The sequence below is a fragment of the Ictalurus furcatus genome, chromosome 10 (assembly GCF_023375685.1).
Source record: "Ictalurus furcatus strain D&B chromosome 10, Billie_1.0, whole genome shotgun sequence".
NCBI lineage: Eukaryota > Metazoa > Chordata > Actinopteri > Siluriformes > Ictaluridae > Ictalurus > Ictalurus furcatus.
This window is the reverse complement of record NC_071264.1, coordinates 28,598,508-28,618,947: the sequence shown is the minus strand read 5'-3', so window position 1 is coordinate 28,618,947 and position 20,440 is coordinate 28,598,508. Positions and strand designations below refer to the sequence as shown.

Genomic DNA, 20,440 nt, shown 5'->3' with positions numbered 1-20,440 from the left:
GAGTCCCTGCGAACGAGGCGTCACTATAGAAACAGTAGCGTACTATATTATTATTATTATTATTATTATTATTAACAGTATTACTAACATTAACCGGCGTTACATGGTTTTCTATCTGGTCGATTTGGTACACGTTGAGTCTTTTCTTGCTCTACCTCTCCGTCTCTGTCAGGACGGCGGTCAGGAGGAGGAGGCGGAGAGACTGAAGGACGAACAGCGGCGTCTCAAGGACAAGGTCTCTGTCTCTGTTTGGTCAGAATCTTCTTTATTCAGCTGAGCTTCAACACTGACACAGGATTAATTGTAGCTGTTTAAACAGACAGTTTGTGTTTCTGATTGGCTGACAGCGGTGCAACAGGTAAGGGATAAAACACACTGGTGTTGGGGTGCTGGTTTGGAAAAGAATCAGTGACTCGAAGTGCTTTATTCCTCTTATACTACAGGAATATATATATATATATATACACCTAGCCGTGGATGATCCCGTTTACACCGCGGTCACTTCCCAGCACGGTAAAGCTGTCTGATGTTTGCGGCACAAAATCTGACCGAAAGGCGGAATGATAAAAATACCCGTCCATTTGCATTAGATCTCGAATTCTGCCCGCTCTCAATCATACACGGAGATAAAATAGTGCGATAAGATGACATTTATTCGAATGAATTATAATAAATAATTATTAGAGAGAGAGAGAGAGAGATTACACGTGTGTGAAATTACCCGCGTCCGTCCCGCGTCTCTACTAATATCGAAGCCGAGCTTACGTGCCGTATGTCGCTATGGTTACCGTCGTTTACAGGCAGCGCGTTAATTTAGCGCGGCGATCAAACCGACCGGAACGACTTCCGCGCGCGTTATACGGGTCGGACGCACACCTTCCAGCCAATCGGGATCGTGTATTCCGACAGGCCGTGGTATAATAATGAAATGAATAATAGCAGTAAAGGAACATCATAACAGAATAAAATATATCGAATGAATGGAGTAAAAGAATGATGATGATTTAAGTAACGTAGCAGTAAAAGTACAGCGAAGAATAATAGTTCAAATCTAATGTACAAAAAAAATAAATAATCAATAAAAGATTGTTGATTTTTTTTTTTTTTTTCATTTCTATAAAAACACCACTCTATAAGTGTCATACATGGAATATTGAGAGATGAATAATCTTTAAGATGAATAACTGATTAGTATATTGGGTAAGTGTGTGTGTGTGTGTGTGTGTGAGAGAGAGTGAGAGGAGCCTCCGAGCCCCGGGTCTGAATGTATTCCCAGCGCGGCCTGGCTGTGTTTCTGGGCCGCAATAAAGCACCGCCTTCAAAGGCCGTCCAAGCGCCACTTACCGCTAAGTGCTTCTCCGGTGGTTGGACAAGATTACTCTCAAAACAGACTGCAGACAGCTTGATTAATGGAGGCCTCTGCCAAGGGCCCACACCGCACTATATTTTCACACTTACTTACAGTCCTTCATTTCACTCGCGCCAACTTTCACGCGCCGGCCCCGTCACCACAGGAGCTTGTCGGTTCGTAAAGGACAAGTCGGCACTTTGAGTCGAAAACTCATTAAAGGCCCTACGAGACATTTTTGTTTGCATGGCTGCGGGGAGGCTGAATTCGACACGGATTTGGCTGTCGATCGCATGCGCCCTGGTGGTGCTGTTGTATGGTATAGTATATAGTGTGTGTGTGTGAGAGAGAGAGAGAGAGACAGGTTCATGGAGGTCATGATGAGTGGAGTCACCGTTTAAACGTTTTCCAAGAAGGTCAGGAAAACGTATCTCTGTATTCTGTATTTTGTCACCGCTCTGGCTCGGGCGCTTCAACCTGCCGCTGCGAGACTTGAATAGCGTCACAGAGCGTTTTATTCGGAGGCGGTCGTGAAACCGAAAGTGTGCGGCTCCCTCGGCGAGCGCTCTGAAAGGTGAGCCACACTGAGAGGCTTTTAGAGGCTCGTATGAAGGGAAGTACTGTACGCGAGTCTGACGGAAAATCCTAGTCCGCTTTGTATAACACGTGGATATACTCGCGTGCACTTCTATAGACGCGCAACCCAGTCAAGAACAGGGGGGGGAATAAAAAAAAAACAGTTATTTGCAGGCTATTGTGGTGGAAACCGCTGACAAATGATACGGCCGACTCGTAAATTATTGGCGCCCTGTATGAAAATGAGCACTTAAAAAAAAAAAAAAAATACGAATGCATCATATGACACGCAATGATGTATTTCCACGCGATATTTTTCCCCCCTGACCGAAAATGAGTCTTCTTTTTATGTATAACGAGCATCTTGAATTCTCCCTCATGAATCTATATTCTCAGATGTGTGTGCGTGGACCCCAGACCTCCACAACATCCCATCATCAGCGCCTGATCTCACTAACGCTCGTATAGCTGAACGAACACAAATCCCCACAGCCACGCCCCAAAATCTAGTGGAAAGCCTTCCCAGAAGAGTGGGTGCCAATACTTCTACGAGTCGACGGTAACACTTCTCGAATATACGTATATACGGTAAGTAACACGAATAAACGTTTTATTTACGTACATGTACACGTAGACGTTTAACACGTGGGAGTGAGAGTTCGGTCAGAGACGTTATTCAGGACAGTTGACCAATCAGGGGTCTGCACTATTATTAGCTCCGCCCACCCACCCTAGCTCGGCTGTCGCGCAAGAAGTGGAATCGAATTCAGCACGGGTGCTTGAGTGCAACGTGGCTTGGTGGAGGATTATGGGTAATGAGCTACAATGTATACGTCTTTCCCATGGGAATACGGATATGGCGTAGCTTTAAAGTCCCCGTGAAGTGCCTCGAAACGCGTAGCTGTATTCGTTATTCGAAGTGTTGGCGTGAATTTCCACTGAAACAGGAAGTCAGGGCGGGACATATCAAGTCGGTCCTCCACCTTTTTAAATAGCCAACGGCGTTCATCTTACCTCACAGCCCGGGCAAAGCCGTACTTGTCAGTGAGTACCGTGGATTTTTCTAATCTTTGGGGGTGGAACATTTCAGATTCTAGAGAGCATTTGATTGGACAGAAAATCTGATCAGAAGCTGAAGTGCAGAACGACGTCGTCAACGTCGTTGATCCGTAACGGTGGTAGAGATGGACTGTAAATATCTTCTAAATGCGAATTTTTCCATTCTTTTGGAGCGCACTAACTTATAGATGACCTTAAGGCGAACATATTTTAGAGTAACGGTCACTTTCCCAGAGTAAGATACATACTTAAAGGTACCAAAAAAAAAAAAACCCCTCCTGGCCACAGGACAACTGAATTTCTGTCATCGTTGTGTTTAGCAGTCAAACGAAAAGAGAAGAACCTGACGATGAGAGAAGAAACCAGAAGAAAACTGAAAACGCGAATGATTTTATAGAGCGTATGATGAACGACGGGGAGAGAGCAGAGGACGCGGCGGACGCCGGAGGTCAGGAGACACGGAGGCTCGTTAAAAGCTGCTCCACGATGCCACTGTGCGCTCTGTTTAAATGCTAGGAGTAGTTCATTAACGTTTTGGGGTAAACTGATGGGCTGTAGGGGAAACACACATACCTGAGATGTGAGAGCGTCAGGTACTTCCTACTTCATATCTGCTGACATTTACAGGACGTCGTATGATTGCTTCCGAGCCTGAGATGATGCTGGATACCAGAACCCTCTCCCTCACCCTCGCCGGATTCCTATCATTTGCCCTGAGAGTTCGGTACGCTTGCTGAAGTGTGAAAGCTATTTCTGAGCCCTGGAGCAGTCCCTGGTCCTGTTGAAAACCACAGGTCTGGAACTTGCTTCAAACCTGGAGTGAGCTGCAACGTGATTAGTTCAGTTTGGGTCACGTTACTTCCTGTTTCCCTAGACATAACGCCTTATCGATATATAAAACCAGACTTTCTTAGAACTGGAGCACTCGAATTAGCTCGGCACCGTGGCGCGAACGCTTCCGCCGAGAGTCTCGTATCGGACCGCGTGATGAAAGCTCTTCTTATATGGGAACGACGACTTTTTGTAGCATCTGAACGCGCACTGTGAAACAATACGGCGTAACTTTGAGATATCGACGTTGTATTTGAGTACCGTAATACTTGCTTTCTGCGTCGGTACTCGGTACCCGTACCAGCCTTTTGAAATCTGTGCGTAAACATAGAGTCTGTGGTGAAGCCATCAAGTCTTTTAGATGTCAGAAGCTTAAATAATTCAGGATTTGGTTTGTGGAATGAAAACACTAGTGTGTGTGTGTGTGTGTGTGTGTGTGTGTGTGGTAAACCTCAGTCCAACCTAATGCCCTTGCTGCACATTTTTACTAACGTTCCATGCTTTTCCTGCGTTTTCGACGTAATTAGCGACAAAGTGATTGGTGTGCTATTTAATCTTCAGCAGAAGCTCTCTGCCCGTCGTGTTTTAAGGGACGTTGGATTATTACGTTGGCAGAAGCAGGGGGATGAGGGATAGTTTAACAGATAATTATGTGTAATCCACAGTCATTTCAGCGAACGAGGAGCAGCACGGTCGGAGCCCGTATTAGCCATTTGCCATTAAATGAAGACGGGCCAAATCGAGCCATTTCCTTAAAGTGACAAATTGCCTCTAAACACAGCATTACATCGAGGAAACAGAAATGGACCGAAGCTCTTACTCTGCCATTGCGCTCTTATCGTTTCCTTATTTTATTTTAAGCGATTATTTCCATTTCTCTTTTTTTTTTTTTTTTTTTTCTTCTTTTATAAATTGTCAGTGTTTTCATTCCACTTTCTGGCGTTCTGTCCACTTTTAATCAATCCGATCGGTCCGCTTTCTTGATGAAGCTAGGTTTTGTTTTTGTCTTTTGTTGATATTTTTCTTTTTTTTTTTAACGCGTGCCAACAGCTCGACGAGCGCGAGGACAGCGTAGCCGCTCTGAGCCTGGAGGCGGAGTTTCTGAGACGGAAAGCGCGTGCCAGCGAAGAGGAGGCGGCCGAGCTGTGCCGGCAGCTCATCGCCTCCCAGGATGCACTGCAGCGGGTGACTGGTGAGCTCAGGAGCTGCCAGAGAGAGCTCCGAGAACGGGTAAGGGCGTCAGACACTTTAAATTCAGGGAACGTATGGAAACGGAGGGAACATGAAACTACCGCTTACAGTACAAAGGACTGACACTGGAGACTCCTTCCATAAATGTTAAATCAGTTGGGGAAACTGTCGAACCCTCAGACTGCCTCCGTGGTGGGCGGAGATTAACCTGAAGACTTGAAAGCATGTTAGATTCGTGAGAATGACGAGAATGAGTGTTTTTTTCTGAACAGGAGGCTCAGAGAGGAGAAGAGGAAGAGAGAGGGGTGGAGCTCAAGGCTGAACTGAATCAGCTGCAGCACCAGTACACCACCTGCTACTCACAGGTACAGCTACTAGACTCCAGTCCAACTGCTCCAACCGCTTTCCTCCTCTTCCTCCTCTTCCTCTTCTTGCTTGTTATTCCTCTTTTTCCTCCTCTTCCTCTTCTTCCTCCTCTTCCTCCTCTTCCTCTTCTTGCTTGTTATTCCTCTTCTTCCTCCTCTTCCTCCTCTTCCTCTTCTTGCTTGTTGTTCCTCCTCTTCCTCTTCTTGCTTGTTGTTCCTCTTTTTCCTCCTCTTCCTCTTCTTGCTTGTTGTTCCTCTTTTTCCTCCTCTTCCTCTTCTTGCTTGTTATTCCTCTTCTTCCTCCTCTTCCTCTTCTTGCTTGTTGTTCCTCTTCTTCCTCCTCTTCCTCTTCTTGCTTGTTATTCCTCTTCTTCCTCCTCTTCCTCTTCTTGCTTGTTGTTCCTCCTCTTCCTCTTCTTGCTTGTTGTTCCTCTTCTTCCTCCTCTTCTTGCTTGTTGTTCCTCTTTTTCCTCCTCTTCCTCTTCTTGCTTGTTGTTCCTCTTTTTCCTCCTCTTCCTCTTCTTGCTTGTTGTTCCTCTTTTTCCTCCTCTTCCTCTTCTTGATTGTTATTCCTCTTCTTCCTCCTCTTCCTCTTCTTGCTTGTTGTTCCTCTTCTTCCTCCTCTTCTTGCTTGTTGTTCCTCTTTTTCCTCCTCTTCCTCTTCTTGCTTGTTATTCCTCCTCTTCCTCCTCTTCCTCTTCTTGCTTGTTGTTCCTCTTCTTCTTTTTCCTCTTCTTGCTTGTTGTTGTTGTCGTTCTTCTTCTTCGTCTTCTTGCTTGTTGTTGTTGTCGTTCTTCCTCTTCGTCTTCTTGCTTGTTGTTGTTGTCGTTCTTCCTCTTCTTCTACGTCGTCTTCTTGCTCGTCGCTCTTCTTCCTCTTCTTTTTTGACTTCTTGCTCCTTCTTGTTGTTGTTCTTCTTCTTCTTGCTTGTTCTTCTTCCTCTTCTTCTTCTTTTACTGTATGTTCTTGTCTTTCTCCTTCTTCTTCCTGTTTCCTTTTCTTCCTATTTCCTCTCCCTCTTCTTTATTCTTTTTCCTCTTGTTCTCCTTCTTTCCTTTTCTTTTCCCTATTTCCTCTCCTCTTCTTTTTCTTCATCTTTTCTTTTCCGCTTCCTGTTTATTTTTCTTTTCTTTCCACATCTTCTTCCTCTTTTCACGTCGTCTTCTTTCCTGTTCTTCTTAATATTTCCTATTTACTCTTTTCACTTCTTCTCCCTCTTCAACATCATCATCTTCTTTCTTCTTTTCCTTCTCCTTCCTCTTTCCACTTCTCTCTTCTTCTTCTTTCCTTTTCTCCTTCCCGTTTCCTCTTCCTTCCCTTCTTCGTCATCTTTCCACGTCCTTTCTTCTTCTTAAGAATAATAATGATATTAATGTTTCCTCTTATTTTCCTTCTTCTTCTTTCCTTTTATCCTTCCTATTTCCTTTTCTTCTTCCTCTTTCTTCTTCTTCTTCTTCTTCTTCTTCTTCTTTCCAGATATAATAAGATAAAGATAATGTGGCTAAGCCTTTATGAGTCTTAATAACATGAATATTTTTAAAGAAATTTGACAGCCCCGGTATCCTGCGTGTGTGTGTGTGTGTGTGTGTGTGTGTGTGTGTGTGTGTGTGTGTGTGTGTGTGTAGCTGGTGGAGGACGAAGCGTTGGTGTCCAGGTTGAGGACTGAGCTACAGCAGGCTGAAGGACAGAGGGACACACTGGTGTCTCAGCTGCAAGAGCAGCATCATCAGCTCCATCTGCTCACAGAGAAACACCGCACAGCTCAGAAGGAGGTACCACCACATCTGCACCGTCACATCTGGATGGACACATCAGGGCCATTAGTGTAGTTCCCCGCAGGGGGCAGATTGCAAAAGGTTTTTTTTAATAAACTCTTAGGACGTTACGCATGTTAATTACTGACGCTTCACACTGAATATTTATATGTGCAGAATGATTTCCTATATTGCGTCAGTGCGGTAGAAGGGTGTGTGTGTGTGTGTGTGTGTGTGTGTGTGTACGCGCTGTAGGTGGCCTGCAGAGATGATGCGGTGCTGAAGTTAACGGCCGAGCTGAGCGCTGTTCAGGAACATCTGACCTCTACGCACAATGAGGTGAGACCTTGCAGGATTTTTTTTCTTCTTCTTCTTCCTCTTTTTCTTCTCCTTCTTCTTCCTCTTTCATGTCCTTCTCCCTTCTTCTTTGTCTTCCTATTTCTTCTTCTTTTTTCTCTTTCTTCTTCTTCATCTTTAGCCGCCTTCTTCTTTCTTCCATTTCATCTTCATCCTTTTCTTCCTCTTTCTTTTTTCCCTACCTCTTCTTTTCCTCCTTCTTCTTTTTTTCTACTTCCTCCTCCTCCTCCTCCTCCTCCTTCTTCCTCTTTATTTTTTCTCCCATGTTTCTCTTCCTTCTTCCTCTTTCTTCCTGTTTCCTCTTCTACTTCCTCTTTTCTTTTTTCTTCTTCACCTCCGTTGCCTTCTTCTTCCTCTTTCCTCTTCTTCTCTTTCTTCTTCCTCTTTTTCCCTTTCCTCTACTTCTTTTTTTTCCTCCTTCTTCTTCCTCATCTTCTTATTCATCCGTAGCCTCCTTCTTCCTTTTTCCATTCCATCCTCATCCTTTTCTTCCTCTTTCTTTTTTTTCCCTACGTCTTCTTATCCTTATTCCTCTTTCCTGCTCTTCTTCAACTTTCTTCCACTTTACTCTTTTCCTCTCTTTTTTTCTTCTTTTCATTCTTCCTCTTTTTTCTGCTTCCTCCTCCTTCTTCTTCTTTCATGTTTCCTCTTCTTCTTCCTCTTTTCTTTTTTCTTCTTCACCTTCGTTTCCTTCTTCTTCCTCTTTCCTCTTCTTCTCTTTCTTATTCCTCTTTTTTCTCTTTCCTCTGCTTCTTCTATTATTATTATTATTATTATTATTATTGTTATTAGACCTTCTCTGAAGGCCTGTAAGACCCTCGGTGTCCTCCTATCCTGTCTCTCCTGTCCCCTCCTCTTGCGTCGGTTACAGAGAGAGAAGGTAAACAGGAGAAACGAATCCAATCAATTCTATCCTCCGCTCCAAGAGCACTCGCTGCAAATCGAACGTGAAAGTAAACAGCGGCGCGAGGAGAACCCTGCGTCCGATCCGCCGCTTCGAAGCTCTCCGGACACGTGCGTGCAGTGTCGCGAAAGCCTGCGATGACCAGGCGACGCCCCGTCCCTTCAGAAAACGCCGAGCACCAGGCCGGAGCTCTCCGGAGCGTCCCGAGGCCTCGCAGGCCTGAGGAAGGGCGGGACAGGAGGGCACAGTGAGGAGGAATACACATGGACCTTAAAGAATTCCCTTCACTCATCTCTGACCGGTCGTTCGTTTGTTTTCCCGAGTGTCCTCGCGTGTTATAAACAGGACAAACCTGTCACTTCAGTGCCGACTGAACCTTTTGAGGTCCTTGATAGATATATATATATAATATTTTCTTCTTTTTTCGGTGATGGAGCGTTGAATAATGCAACAGGACCTGCTCCCATGTTGCGTTTTTTTTTTTTTTGTATCATTAGCATGCAGCTCCAGTTATCCGCCCAGTGCTTACGAGCTCCGGTGAAATGTTTGTGATGTTATTTATTTATGTCGCTGCTCTCAATTATTCATTTGTTTATTTATTCATGGCAGAACTAACTGCGATTGGAAAATTCATTTTTGCTGAAGGGCACCCATCTCCGTCTCCATGAAGGGAAGGAGGGCATCAGACTAGTTAGTCGTTTCTTTATGTAGTATTTTTCCGAGACTCGCACAGAGACGTCTTTTTAATCTGATGATGAAGATGGGACGGGGAGCTGTAGGGAGGGGGGATGGGGTTGTACTCGTTTACTTCTCCTGGGTGTTTTTTTTTTTTCTTCTACTTCTTACTTTTCCTTTGTGCTCTTCTGAAAAACTTTGCACCAGAGGAACCCGCAAAGACAATCCAGAGAGTGTTTGTGGTGAAATTACAGTGAAGGGGACGGCTCTCTGGGATGAACGCAGCTCCTCAGCTCTCCATGCAGGACCACAACGGGCTTTGATCGCTGCGTTAATCGCTTGATAACCCCCCCCCCACACACACACACACCACCACCACCTCCACCACCACCCCACCCCTTTTCCTCGCACGCTGTCCTGCTTTTACAGCCCATTGTTTGCTTACCGTGTTGCCTGTAATTACACGCTTTGGAACTCTGTGTAATTTCACACATGCGTACACACACGCCGTAATTAATTCTGCAAAGTGATCACAGCTCGGAGAACATTTTAAAGGCTCTTTGTGAGCGTCTGGACGTGCAGAAACGCGTCGTGTTTAATATCCGTCCTTTTCCCCGTCCGTCCGGTTTTCACACTCCGGCGCTGGATTTGATTTGGGAGCGTTCTGGTATTTAAGCTCGGTTTAAAACCCGGGACATTATCGTCCTGCGTTTATCGTTAGTGACTTCCGGACGCTATGTTACCGGACTTTACTCCTTCGAGGTTAGTGTAAAACCGGTGTAACACAGGACGTGACGTTTGTACGGAATGAAACACGCCGCGTCTTGCCGTTAGAGGAAACGGATCGACGACCGTCTCGCTGTGCTGAAGTTTGGCGAGTTTCTGTTATCACGCTGAAGTTGATCGTTTTCCTCCAACACCGCGTCCTGGGGTGTTTTTTATTCCTCTTATACCGCATCAGGTTGTCAACGAATACAGTTTTTCATTGATTTTTTTTTTAAAAAAACAACAACCTCGTACTATTTATCCATTTATAGTTACGTTTAATGTTGCGCAACGTCCTCGAAACACGTTAGTTCCTGTTCTCACTTACGTTGCAGCAGCTGTAAAGTCATTTATGTATATATTAATGACCGAAAACAGCAGGAGCATCTGCAGTAGAAGTCCTTGTCCTAGTAGACTAGTCCCTGTGACTACAGAAACGATAATGTGTTAGAACCGGCGCGTTAATATACTGCTGCCATTATAGAAAATGAATCGACGCCTTCTGACCAATCAGAGTAGAGGATTTAGCAGCACCGTGGCGTAACCCAAATGAACGCAGAGGAGTTAGTTTATTCCGTAACCTGTATTCTCAGCGTCTGCTCCTGATTCGACTCGTAAATGACATTCTTCTTCTTCTCTTCTTTATTGTTTTGCTGGAATTGAACCAGATCTCGTTATTGGAAGGTTTCCATGTCAGGAAGTGACCTGCGACTGAGATGCTGTGACCATTAATGCACTTTTTTTTGTTGTTGTTATTGTTGTTTACTTCCTTGCAAACAAGGCAGATATAAAGAAATAAAGATTGCACACGTGTGCGTTGTGTGTGTGTGTGTGTGTGTGTGTGTAGCTCGCAGGCCAGGTTCAGGAGGTGAACTCTAAAGCTGAGGAGGTCACGACCTTGGAGGAGGAAGTGCGAAGCTTACAGAAGCTCCTGAATCAGAGGGACGAGACGCTCGAGGAGGAAAAAGGCAGAAACGTCCAGCTTCAGGTCGAGAAAGAAAATCTTCACGCGCGGGTGAGAACACCTCGTTATCCACGTCTTCATTTCCTGTCACGATGTCCTCCATGCTCTGGTGCCAAAACAGAAAACGTTCCTAATAACGTATAACGCCGATAGAGCGTCATGTTCACCGCTCTGGCGTCAGGGGGCGTGGTCAGAGTGGCAGCGTAAATTGGGTGTCGGTTGCCGCGTACTTGCGTCCTGCTGTCGAAATAATGCGTACGCACCGTAAAGTTCAATCTTTTACCAGTTTCTCATTGTTAATGCAAAACCTCCTGCTACTGAGGTCGTATTAAAACAGTAGGGGTTTGTGTGTGTGTGTGTGTGTGTGTGTGTGTGTGTGAATATAACGGGAGTATATTTACAGTAGGACAGCTCTCCCGGGAGCAGACCACCCCTACACTCTCATCAGCGGAGCACACATCGCCGTGGAATTCCAATTAGCCTCATTTAATTAGGAGCCATAGCTCGTGGCGCGGTTCCTTCATTTATTTTAATCTGGTTTATGCACCTTGATTGGTTCACAATATAGCGCTTTTTTTTAATTAGGGAAGATTGATTCGATCGCATCGATTCCGTATCCTTATTAAATCTAAACAATGGAACCCTCCTTCAGGGCAGTGCTGTTTTTCATAATTAATGACTATCTTTAGGGTGAGTGTGTGTGCGTGTGTGTGTGCGTGCGTGTGTGAGTGCGTGTGTGAGTGCGTGTGTGTGTGTATGTGCATGTGTGGGTGAGTTTAGTAAAGGTATGGAAATTGCTGTTATTAATGGTAGGAGTTATTAAGAGCGTGAGAGAACGTGAGATGGAGGGAACTGGAAAGTTCAAAGCATCGCTACCTGATCATTTCATTCTATTTTTTAACAAACAGACCACATGCTCGCCCTCTACTGCTCTTACAGCTCCAAGATCTCTCTCTCTCTGTCTCTCTGTCTCTCTCTCTCACTCTGTCGCTCTCTCTCTCTCTGTGTCTCTCTCTCTCTCTCTCTGTCTCTCTCTCTCACTCTGTGTCTCTCTCTCTCACTCTGTGTCTCTCTCTCTCTCTCTCTGTCTCTCTCTCTCACTCTCTCTGTCTCTCTCTCTCTCTGTCTCTCTCTCACTCTGTCTCTCTCTCGCTGTCTCTCTCTCTCACTCTGTCACTCTCTCTCACTCTGTGTCTCTCTCTCGCTCTCTGTCTCTCTCTCTCTCTCTGTCTCTCTCTCTCACTCACTCTGTCTCTCTCTCTCTCTGTCTCTCTCTCACTCTGTCTCTCTCTCTCTGTCTCTCTTTGCCTCTCTCTCTCACTCTGTCTCGCGATGTCTCTCTCTCTCTCTGTCTCTCTCTCTCACTCTGTCTCTCTCCCTGTCTCACTCTCGCTGTCTCTCTCTGCCTCTCTCCCTACCTCTCTCTCTCTCTTGCTGTCTCTCTCTGCCTCTCTGTCTCTCTCTCCATGTCTCACTCTCGCTGTCTCTCTCTGCCTCTCTGTCTCTCTCTCGCTGTCTCTTTCTTTCTGTCTCTGTGTGTGTCTCTCTCTGTGTCTTTCTCTCTGTCTCTCTCTTGCTGTCTCTCTGCCTCTTTCTCTTTGTCTCTCTCTGTCTCTCTGCCTCTGTCTCTCTCTCGTTGTCTCTTTCTTTCTGTCTCTGTGTGTGGGTCTCTCTCTGCCTCTTTCTCTCTCTCTCTCCCTCCCTCTCTCTCTCTCTCAGGGGTTTAAGTTGACCTGGATGAAGTCACTTCCTGTGTTTTTTTTCCCTCTGCGTCTTTCCTCACTCCATTTTATAGTTAGTTTTTTTTTGTTTGTTTGTTTTTTTAAGACCAAGTGGTACAGTAAATAAAAGAACCTAATAATAAATATTACTAATTACTACTTCTGTTAATAATAATAATAATAATAATGAACAGATAAACAGAACGACAGAAGGAAACAATTCAAACAAATAACTAAATAAATCTGAAGAGAGCGGCACGAAACCGCGTGGAGTTTCGAACGTTCTCCCGTGCAGGTTTCATCCGGGTTCTCCGGTTTCCTCGGTTTCCACATCCCAAACACACACACACACACACACACACGCCAGTAGGTGGATGGCCGACTCGGACCTGCCCCCTGGTGTACGTCAGCATGTGATTGGGTGTGTTCCCACCATGCGTGAGTGAGATAATGAATAAATCTTTTTTCTTCTATTCACAGCCAGTCACAAAAATGATTCCTGACTTGTTACAGGCGAGCAGTCTAGATGTTGTCGTTTAAAAAAACACACGCGCACACACACACACACACTTTGAACAGTGTTTAAATTGCTTATTTAAATTATATTTGGGAATTGGACCAACCGAGTTTATCAGAAAATACTGCAGACAGGTACAAACAGTAATATCTGCAGGATTATTTAAAAAAAAAAACACTCCCACTCACTGCGCTAGAGGGAGAGAGGTGTGTGTGTGTGTGTGTGTGTGTGTGTGTGTTTGGTTACAGCATTATGCAAAGAGGATGAACGAGGGACCTCTTTAACCGAAGCGTAAAGAGGCTCCACGTCGAGCAGCCGGACTCCCGGGTCGAACCCCGTTTCCGGCCGTCGACCAAATAAACAAACAAACAAACAAACAAACAAATAAATAAATAAATAGACCCGTTTAACACTCACAGCGGCTCACAGCTCTTTTCATTTTGTTTGATAACTCAGTTTGTGCAGTGCCTGAGAGCATCCCAGTTCTGTCTCTCCTTCTGTCCCGGTCTTTCCTTCTACACACACACACACACACACACACACACACACACACGCGCGCGCACACACACTTCTTCTCGTCGTGTCGGTATGAAAATGATATTAGAAACAAAATGAGATTTGAAATTTTTATGTTTGACAAGCGACTTGATGAAGGGGTTTCATTGCAGGGGCTTGATCCATGGAAATTTTATGCTAATGGCACCGCCGGCCGAGTTTGGAAATTAATCAGCGGTGGAAAGAAAGAGACAGATATGAGAGAGAGCAAGCGCTCCATAAACAGCTTTCTTTTCTTTTTTTTTCTTTTCTTCCCCTCTCTCTCTCTCTCTCTCTCTCTCTCACTGTCTCTCTCTCTCAGCCACTGAAACTCATCAGAAATAGCCATGGGGTGTTGTCTGTCTGTGTGATGAGGTTGGGAGAGAAATCGGGGGAGATAGAAAATTACACCGCAGCTTAGCACTGATTGATGCGGTAATGTATGCAGCCATGAGTGTAATATTGATTAGACTCTCTATCCGTCTGTCGTCCCCTCCGTCCGTCCTTCTGTCTCTCTCTATCGCTTTCGTCCGCAGGGAACGTTCACGCCGCCTCTCCTCGTCTCTGCTTATTCTCTCGCCTCTTATTTCATTTATTCTCTGTCCCTGCTCCCCACTCTTCTCTTTATTTCTTTCTCTCTCGGTTCAGACCCATCTCACACACACACACACACACACACACACACACACACACACACACACTTCCGTCGTCCTTTCACCGTCAATCCTGAGAGACATCGCTGCAGCCGAGTCACTAATGGAGTCATTATCGGATTTCACTCGTTTAAAACAACACAATTAGTGCAGCGCTCTTAATGACGCTCGCAAGGTAAATGCAGACCAATCTCCCTCTCTCTCTCTCTCTCTCTCTCCCTCTCGCTCTCTCTCTCTCTCGCTCTCTTTCTCTCTCGCTCTCTCTCTCTCTCGCTCTCTCGCTCTCTTTCTCTCTCGCTCTCTCTCTCGCTCTCTCTCTCGCTCTCTTTCTCGCTCTCTCTCTCTCGCTCTCTTTCTCTCTCGCTCTCTTTCCCTCTCACTCTTTCTCTCTCTCTCTCTCTCGCTCTCTTTCTCTCTCTCTCTCTCGCTCTCTCTCTCTCTCTCGCTCTCTTTCCCTCTCATTCTTTCTCTCTCTCTCGTTCTCTCTCTCTCTCGCTCTCTTTCTCTCTCGCTCTTTCTCTCTCTCTCTTTCTCTCTCTCTCTCTCTCGCTCTCTTTCTCTCTTGCTCTTTCTCTTTTTCTCTCTCTCTCCCTCTCTCTCTCGCTCTCTTGCTCACTCTCTCTGTCTCACTCTCTCTCTCACTCTCTCGCTCTTTCATTCTCTCTCTCGTTCTTTCACTCTCTCTCTCGCTCACTCTCTCTCTCACTCTCTTTCTCTCTCTCACTCTCGCTCTCTTTCATTCTCTCTCTCGTTCTTTCACTCTCTCGCGCGCTCTCTCTGTCTCACTCTCTTTCTCTCTCTCACTCTCTCGCTCTCTTTCATTCTCTCTCTCGTTCTTTCACTCTCTCGCTCGCTCTCTCTGTCTCACTCTCTTTCTCTCTCTCACTCTCTCGCTCTCTTTCATTCTCTCTCTCGTTCTTTCACTCTCTCGCTCGCTCTCTCTGTCTCGCTCTCTTTCTCTCTGTGGCTCGCGCTCTCTCTCTCTCTCTCTCTCTCTCTGTATGTTTTACACCACCATGCCAAGGGGATACCAAGCTGAATAAATGCCACAAAGGCAATATCGCGTGTTTGTGTATGGGTGTGTTTGTATGTTTTGAGCGAGCCGTTGTGATTTATTACTTTTCCCCGACGAGACAGCTGTTCCACCGCTCCTTATTTTTGTAATGCATCATCAGCAGGAGGGGGAAAAAAACGAATATTATCCCATCTGGCATATTACACTCCGGAGTCTAATAATCTAATGCCGCGCTGCTGTCATTAAAGTGCCACAGGAGCGCTTCTCGGAGCGAGCGGGACTCGCACGCTTGTCTGCGGCTGTGATTACGCTCAAACATTTCCATCAAATCCAAACGAGTTCCTTCTGACTCCAGACTCCGAACGAACCGTATAGACGTACGCTAAATCTCCGTTCACGTACCCGAAAGAAACCGAATTTAACGTCAACGCTACGGTAACGTCGACGGCCGTTTCGTGCGTCTCTCGCACCTGTTTTGGCGAGTGTCCTGTGCTACCAGTTCCAGCTAGTATTGGTTAACTAACTAGCTTAGCTTGCGTTCTCGATTAGATTGATTATTCTCAGTAACGCAGATCGGTGTAACTCTGGCGACGAGGACGTTGTTTGGTTCCGCTGTAGATTTGGTTAGATTAGGCTTGTAGATTAGATAGAAAGGCCAGAAAGTTTGAGCTGCTTGCGTGACTTGACCGTTCAGTTTGAATGAGATGTCGTGTCGCGTCCCGTTTATGTATAAAACTCATTTTGGGGCGGGGCTATAGAGAGAGAGCGAGAGAGTGGTGCTTGAAAGTTTGTAGAATGTTCTATATATCTGCATAATTTTGACCTAAAACATCATCAGATTTTCACACAAGTCCTAAAAGTGGATAAAGAGAACCCGATTAAACAAATGAGACAGAAATATTACACGCGGTCATTTATTTATTGAGGAAAGTGATCCGGTGTTACATATCTGTGAGCGGTAAAAGTAAGTGAACCTGTAGGATTAGCCGTTAATTTGAAGGTGATATTAGAGTCAGGTGTTTTCATTCAATGGGATGACGATCAGGTGCGAGTGAGTGAGCGAGCGCTCTGTTTTATTTAAAGAACAGGGATCTATCACAGTCTGATCTTCAAAACACATGTTTGTGGAAGTGCATCACGGCACGGACGAAGGAGATTTCTGAGGACCTCCGAAATCTCCGAGTTGTTGCTCTCCGAAAAGATCATTGCTGCCACTCTTCAGTTTGCTAAAGATCACATGGACAAGCCAGAAGGCTGTTGGAAATGTTTTGTAGATAGATAAGACCAAAATAGAACTTTTGGTTTAAATGAGAGGCGTAATGTTTGGAGAAAGGAAAACACTGCATTCCAGCGTAAGAACCTCATCCCATCTGTGAAACATGGTGGTGGTAGTGTCATGGTTTGGGACTGTTTTGCTGCATCTGGACCAGGACGACTCGCCATCATTGATGGAATAATGAATTCTGTATAGAAAGTATACCAGCGAATTCGAAAGGAAAATGTCAGGACATCTGTCCATGAACTGCATCTCAAGAGAAAGTGGGTCATGCAGCAAGACAACGACCCTGAGCACACGAGTCGTTCTACCAGAGAACGGGTAAAGAAGAATCGAAGTCAAAGTCCTGATCTTAATCCAATAGAAATGTTTTACGCCTCACAGATATATAATTTTGGATCATTTTCCTCCATAAATAAATGACCAAGTATAACATTTCTGTCTCATTTGTTTAATCGGGTTCTCTTTATCTACTTCTAGGACTTCTGGGTGATGTTTTGGGTCGTAATTATGCAGAAATATGGACAATTCTAAAGGGTTCACAAACTTTCAAGCACCGCTGTATCTGTGTTTAGCTCAGCTTGTGATGTCATTACACATAGCTCCACGGCTTTGTACCGATCATGTTCGAGATTAGAGGACGACATGAACCTGCGTGCTGAGGTGAACAGCTAAGCAGAGCTGTTGAAGATTGTGACGAACAGATGGTGGTTGTCGTGGTAACACTGTACTGTAATTGAACAGGGCTGACTGATGTGAGCTCGTTTGCTAGCCGTTAGCTAGCTCAGTTAGCGTATATTAGTGCTATTAGGGATTCCAGAAGGAACACTGGGGGTGTTTGCATAAAATTTGCATATTCCTGTGTAGTTTGCATGTTTAATGAGCGACCATTTGTAGTTATTTCGCCGGTATTAAGGCACATGGAGCATTTTTAAACATGTTAACATGGACTTTTTGATTGTAATCGTTTCACACGGTTTAACTAAATTCTTTTGTGTGAAGATTTTTTTTATTATTTTTATTTCGACTGAGCTGTGAGTCAGAATCTTAACGTATCTCGTGTGACTGGTTTATAAAAAAATGAAAATCATTGGCTGTATTTCAGTGCGAGAGCCAGCGGGAGGCGCTGTGCGAACTCCGTGCCGAGGTACAGAAGTGGCAGCAGGAGGCGCAGGGCCAAAGGGAGAGCAAGGAGAAGGAGGTGCAGGCGCTGAGGAGTGAGCTGCGGGAGGAGCAGAGTCGCCTCCACCAGCACAGATCCAGTCTGGAGCGCCTGCACAGAGAGCTGGAGTCGACGCAGAGACAGCAGAGAGACGCCAAGGACGAGGTGAACCTCTCGCATCCCGTACTCCTACCGACGTGGTCGCATCCATCATCAAACAGACGCGAAACACACTAAAATCCACCTGTACCTGCACCTCAAACACTACCGATGTGGACTTTGTTCACTAATGGACAGCGTAAAGGGGGGCCAATACATTGTGCAGCGCAACAAATGGGCTACAAATGTCATTACCTGATTAAAAAGGCTAATTTTTTTTGTGATATTGTTACGGAGAAGCGTACGTGCTGTGTCGTCGTGTTCCCAGGTCTGCCGTAAGGAAGCAGCTCTGCGCTCTCAGGACTCGGAGATGACTCGGGTGAAGGCGGAGCTACTCGAGGCTCGAAGATCGGCGTCGGACGCCGAGGCCCGGCTACAGCCGCTCGGCGAGTCCGTGCAGCTTTACAAGCAGAAATACCAGACCTGTGTGAGCAAGATCGCAGAGCTGGAGAGCACGCTGCAGAGCCACGAGGAGGACCGGAGGCAGAGCAGAGCCCAGGTGTTTCTAACGGTCTCCGAGTACAACGTTAGACAGAGAATAAAACAATCCACAGTCGCAAACAGGACTTGAACGTAAACGTTTTTAACGTGGTATAAACGGAAATAATCCCAATAAAAATGGCCGATCCTGCGCTTAATAAAGCTCTCGGCACGTCGTTATGGGCGGTTTTAAATAAAGTTATAGAACGTGGAAGCGTGTTGTTTTTGTTTTGAATTTCTGTGCACTTCACGCTGATGGTGCACCTGTTCCATGAGACAGACGACCTTTAGGCGAGTGGGGTTTCAGGAGTGTGTTTTGTTTTGCTTTAAATGTGTGTGTGTTCAGGTGGTTGAGCGGGAGGAGCAGGTGGCGCGTCTGCAGGCGGAGATCGTGGCTCTACGGGGCGACGTGGAGGCGCGCTGTGCTCAGCTGGAGAGCGGAGACGAGGCCCTGACCGCTCTGAGCCGGCGGCTGAGAGACGCGCAGAGGGAGCTGGAGCTAAGCCACGCCCACGCGCAGGAGTGTGAGCTGGTCATCGACGCACTCCGAGACAACATGGCCGCCCTGCGCAGTCAGGTCAGAATAAGTTCGGGTTCGGTTTTCAGGTGGCACGACGCGGTACGACGTTACGGACGGAGGATTTGCAGGTGAGCGGCGGCGGAGTGAGCGGACGTGCTCTCCAGCGGGATTCTCGGAGTTTGGAGTTTGTATCGATTTCGATTTGTAGTTGTTTGAGAGGTTCAGGAGAACAAGCGATGTTATGCGAATGTCACACACACACAAACACACACACAAACACACAGACGAAAGCCCCTCCTTTCCTCCAGCTTGACATTTCCTCCCTTTTTGTTCCTCTTCTTCTCAGAATAAGGGTCATCGCTCCAGATGTCGCACTAGATGTTGCATCACACAGAGACTGTATTGATCCTGCTCTTTTTAGTTTAGTCCACATAACACACACACACACACACACCCACACACACACACCCCTCAAGTCTTCCATTCATAACCCCCTGGTAAATTTGCATGACTTTACATGCGATCCAAATCTCTCAAAAGCTGTCTTTAATGGAGCACCTGGTAAACCTTCAGCCTGCTGTGAGAGAGCGAGAGAGAGAACGCGAGAGAGAGAGAAAGTGAGAGAGAGAGAGAGACAGAGAGAGACCAAGAGTGATCGAGAGAGACCAAGAGTGAGTGACTAAAATCCATGCATTCACTAGACGTCACGACGAAGTCAAAACGTTCCTGTTCATCAGGTTTCCTAGCGGCGTTAAAAATGTCGAAGCGCTCTGTGTCTCTTAAAACCGTCTGTTGTCGTCATGGTTGTCATCATGGTCATGGTTGTCGTCATGGTGTTGTCGTCATGGTCATGGTTGTCGTCATGGTGTTGTCGTCATGGTTGTTGTCATGGTTGTCCTCATGGCTGTCGTCATGGTCATGGTCGTCGTCATGGTCGTCGTCATGGTCATGGTTGTCGTCATGGTGTTGTCATGGTGTTGTCATGGTCATGGTTGTCGTCATGTTGTGAAAAAAGCTTTGAGTATTGTTGTAATAAATTCCTCAGGTGTGTGATTCTGTCCCGTTTGTTTTTTCTCTGCAGGTGGAAGAGAAGGACGAGGCGGCGCTGAAGCTCCAGTCTGATTTCTCTCTCTACAGAGCGACTCACACGCGCTCCGAGTCAGACTGCGAATCCCTCGTTTGTCGCGTCCGCGAACTGGAACAGGTGACTTCCTGAAACTGAACTGGAACCGCGCGTGTCCCGACAGTCTCGGCCCGGCTCCGCGTGACTAATAGTTTGTCGTGGTTGAGCTTGAACGGACTGTAGTGGAGCGATCCGTCAGGCTGTCGGATCAGGTGAAGCGCCGGAGTCTCACCGTAGCCGCGGCTCGGAATTAGCATCGGCGTGATTTAGTGGCCCTCTGCTGCCACCGGCGGCTGATTGATTACCCGCTGGCCGCGCTGACAGAACACGCCTTCCACCCGCAACCTTTCACTGGCATTTTACACACTTACAGCCCCTCATTTGGCTATTTATACCTGTGTAAGTGGCCATGAAATATAGATTTGTTCTGACGGGTGACAGCCAGCGAACCGCAGCCTCGCGACACCTCGTTATTTTAATGGGTAAAAACG

At 46.1% G+C, this 20,440-nt stretch overlaps 1 protein-coding gene across 12 annotated transcripts in view; it reads left to right on the top strand.

The window, feature by feature from the left end:
• Positions 1 to 20,440, top strand: part of LOC128613895 (centrosome-associated protein CEP250) — a 178,226-nt gene that overhangs the window by 131,104 nt on the left and 26,682 nt on the right. For 11 of the 12 annotated variants that reach the window (XR_008386954.1, XR_008386956.1, XR_008386955.1 and 8 more), the window contains 10 exons: positions 173 to 235; positions 4,865 to 5,044; positions 5,278 to 5,370; positions 6,996 to 7,142; positions 7,380 to 7,463; positions 10,673 to 10,840; positions 17,611 to 17,832; positions 18,095 to 18,325; positions 18,653 to 18,883; positions 19,908 to 20,030. Coding sequence is in view for 9 of the 12 variants with exons in the window: in XM_053635059.1 (XP_053491034.1) it covers positions 173 to 235; positions 4,865 to 5,044; positions 5,278 to 5,370; positions 6,996 to 7,142; positions 7,380 to 7,463; positions 10,673 to 10,840; positions 17,611 to 17,832; positions 18,095 to 18,325; positions 18,653 to 18,883; positions 19,908 to 20,030 (1,542 nt within the window). In the remaining 3 variants the exon portion in view is untranslated. The remainder of the gene's footprint in view (positions 1 to 172; positions 236 to 4,864; positions 5,045 to 5,277; positions 5,371 to 6,995; positions 7,143 to 7,379; positions 7,464 to 10,672; positions 10,841 to 17,610; positions 17,833 to 18,094; positions 18,326 to 18,652; positions 18,884 to 19,907; positions 20,031 to 20,440) is intronic. The other variant, XM_053635057.1, reaches the window with a different exon arrangement.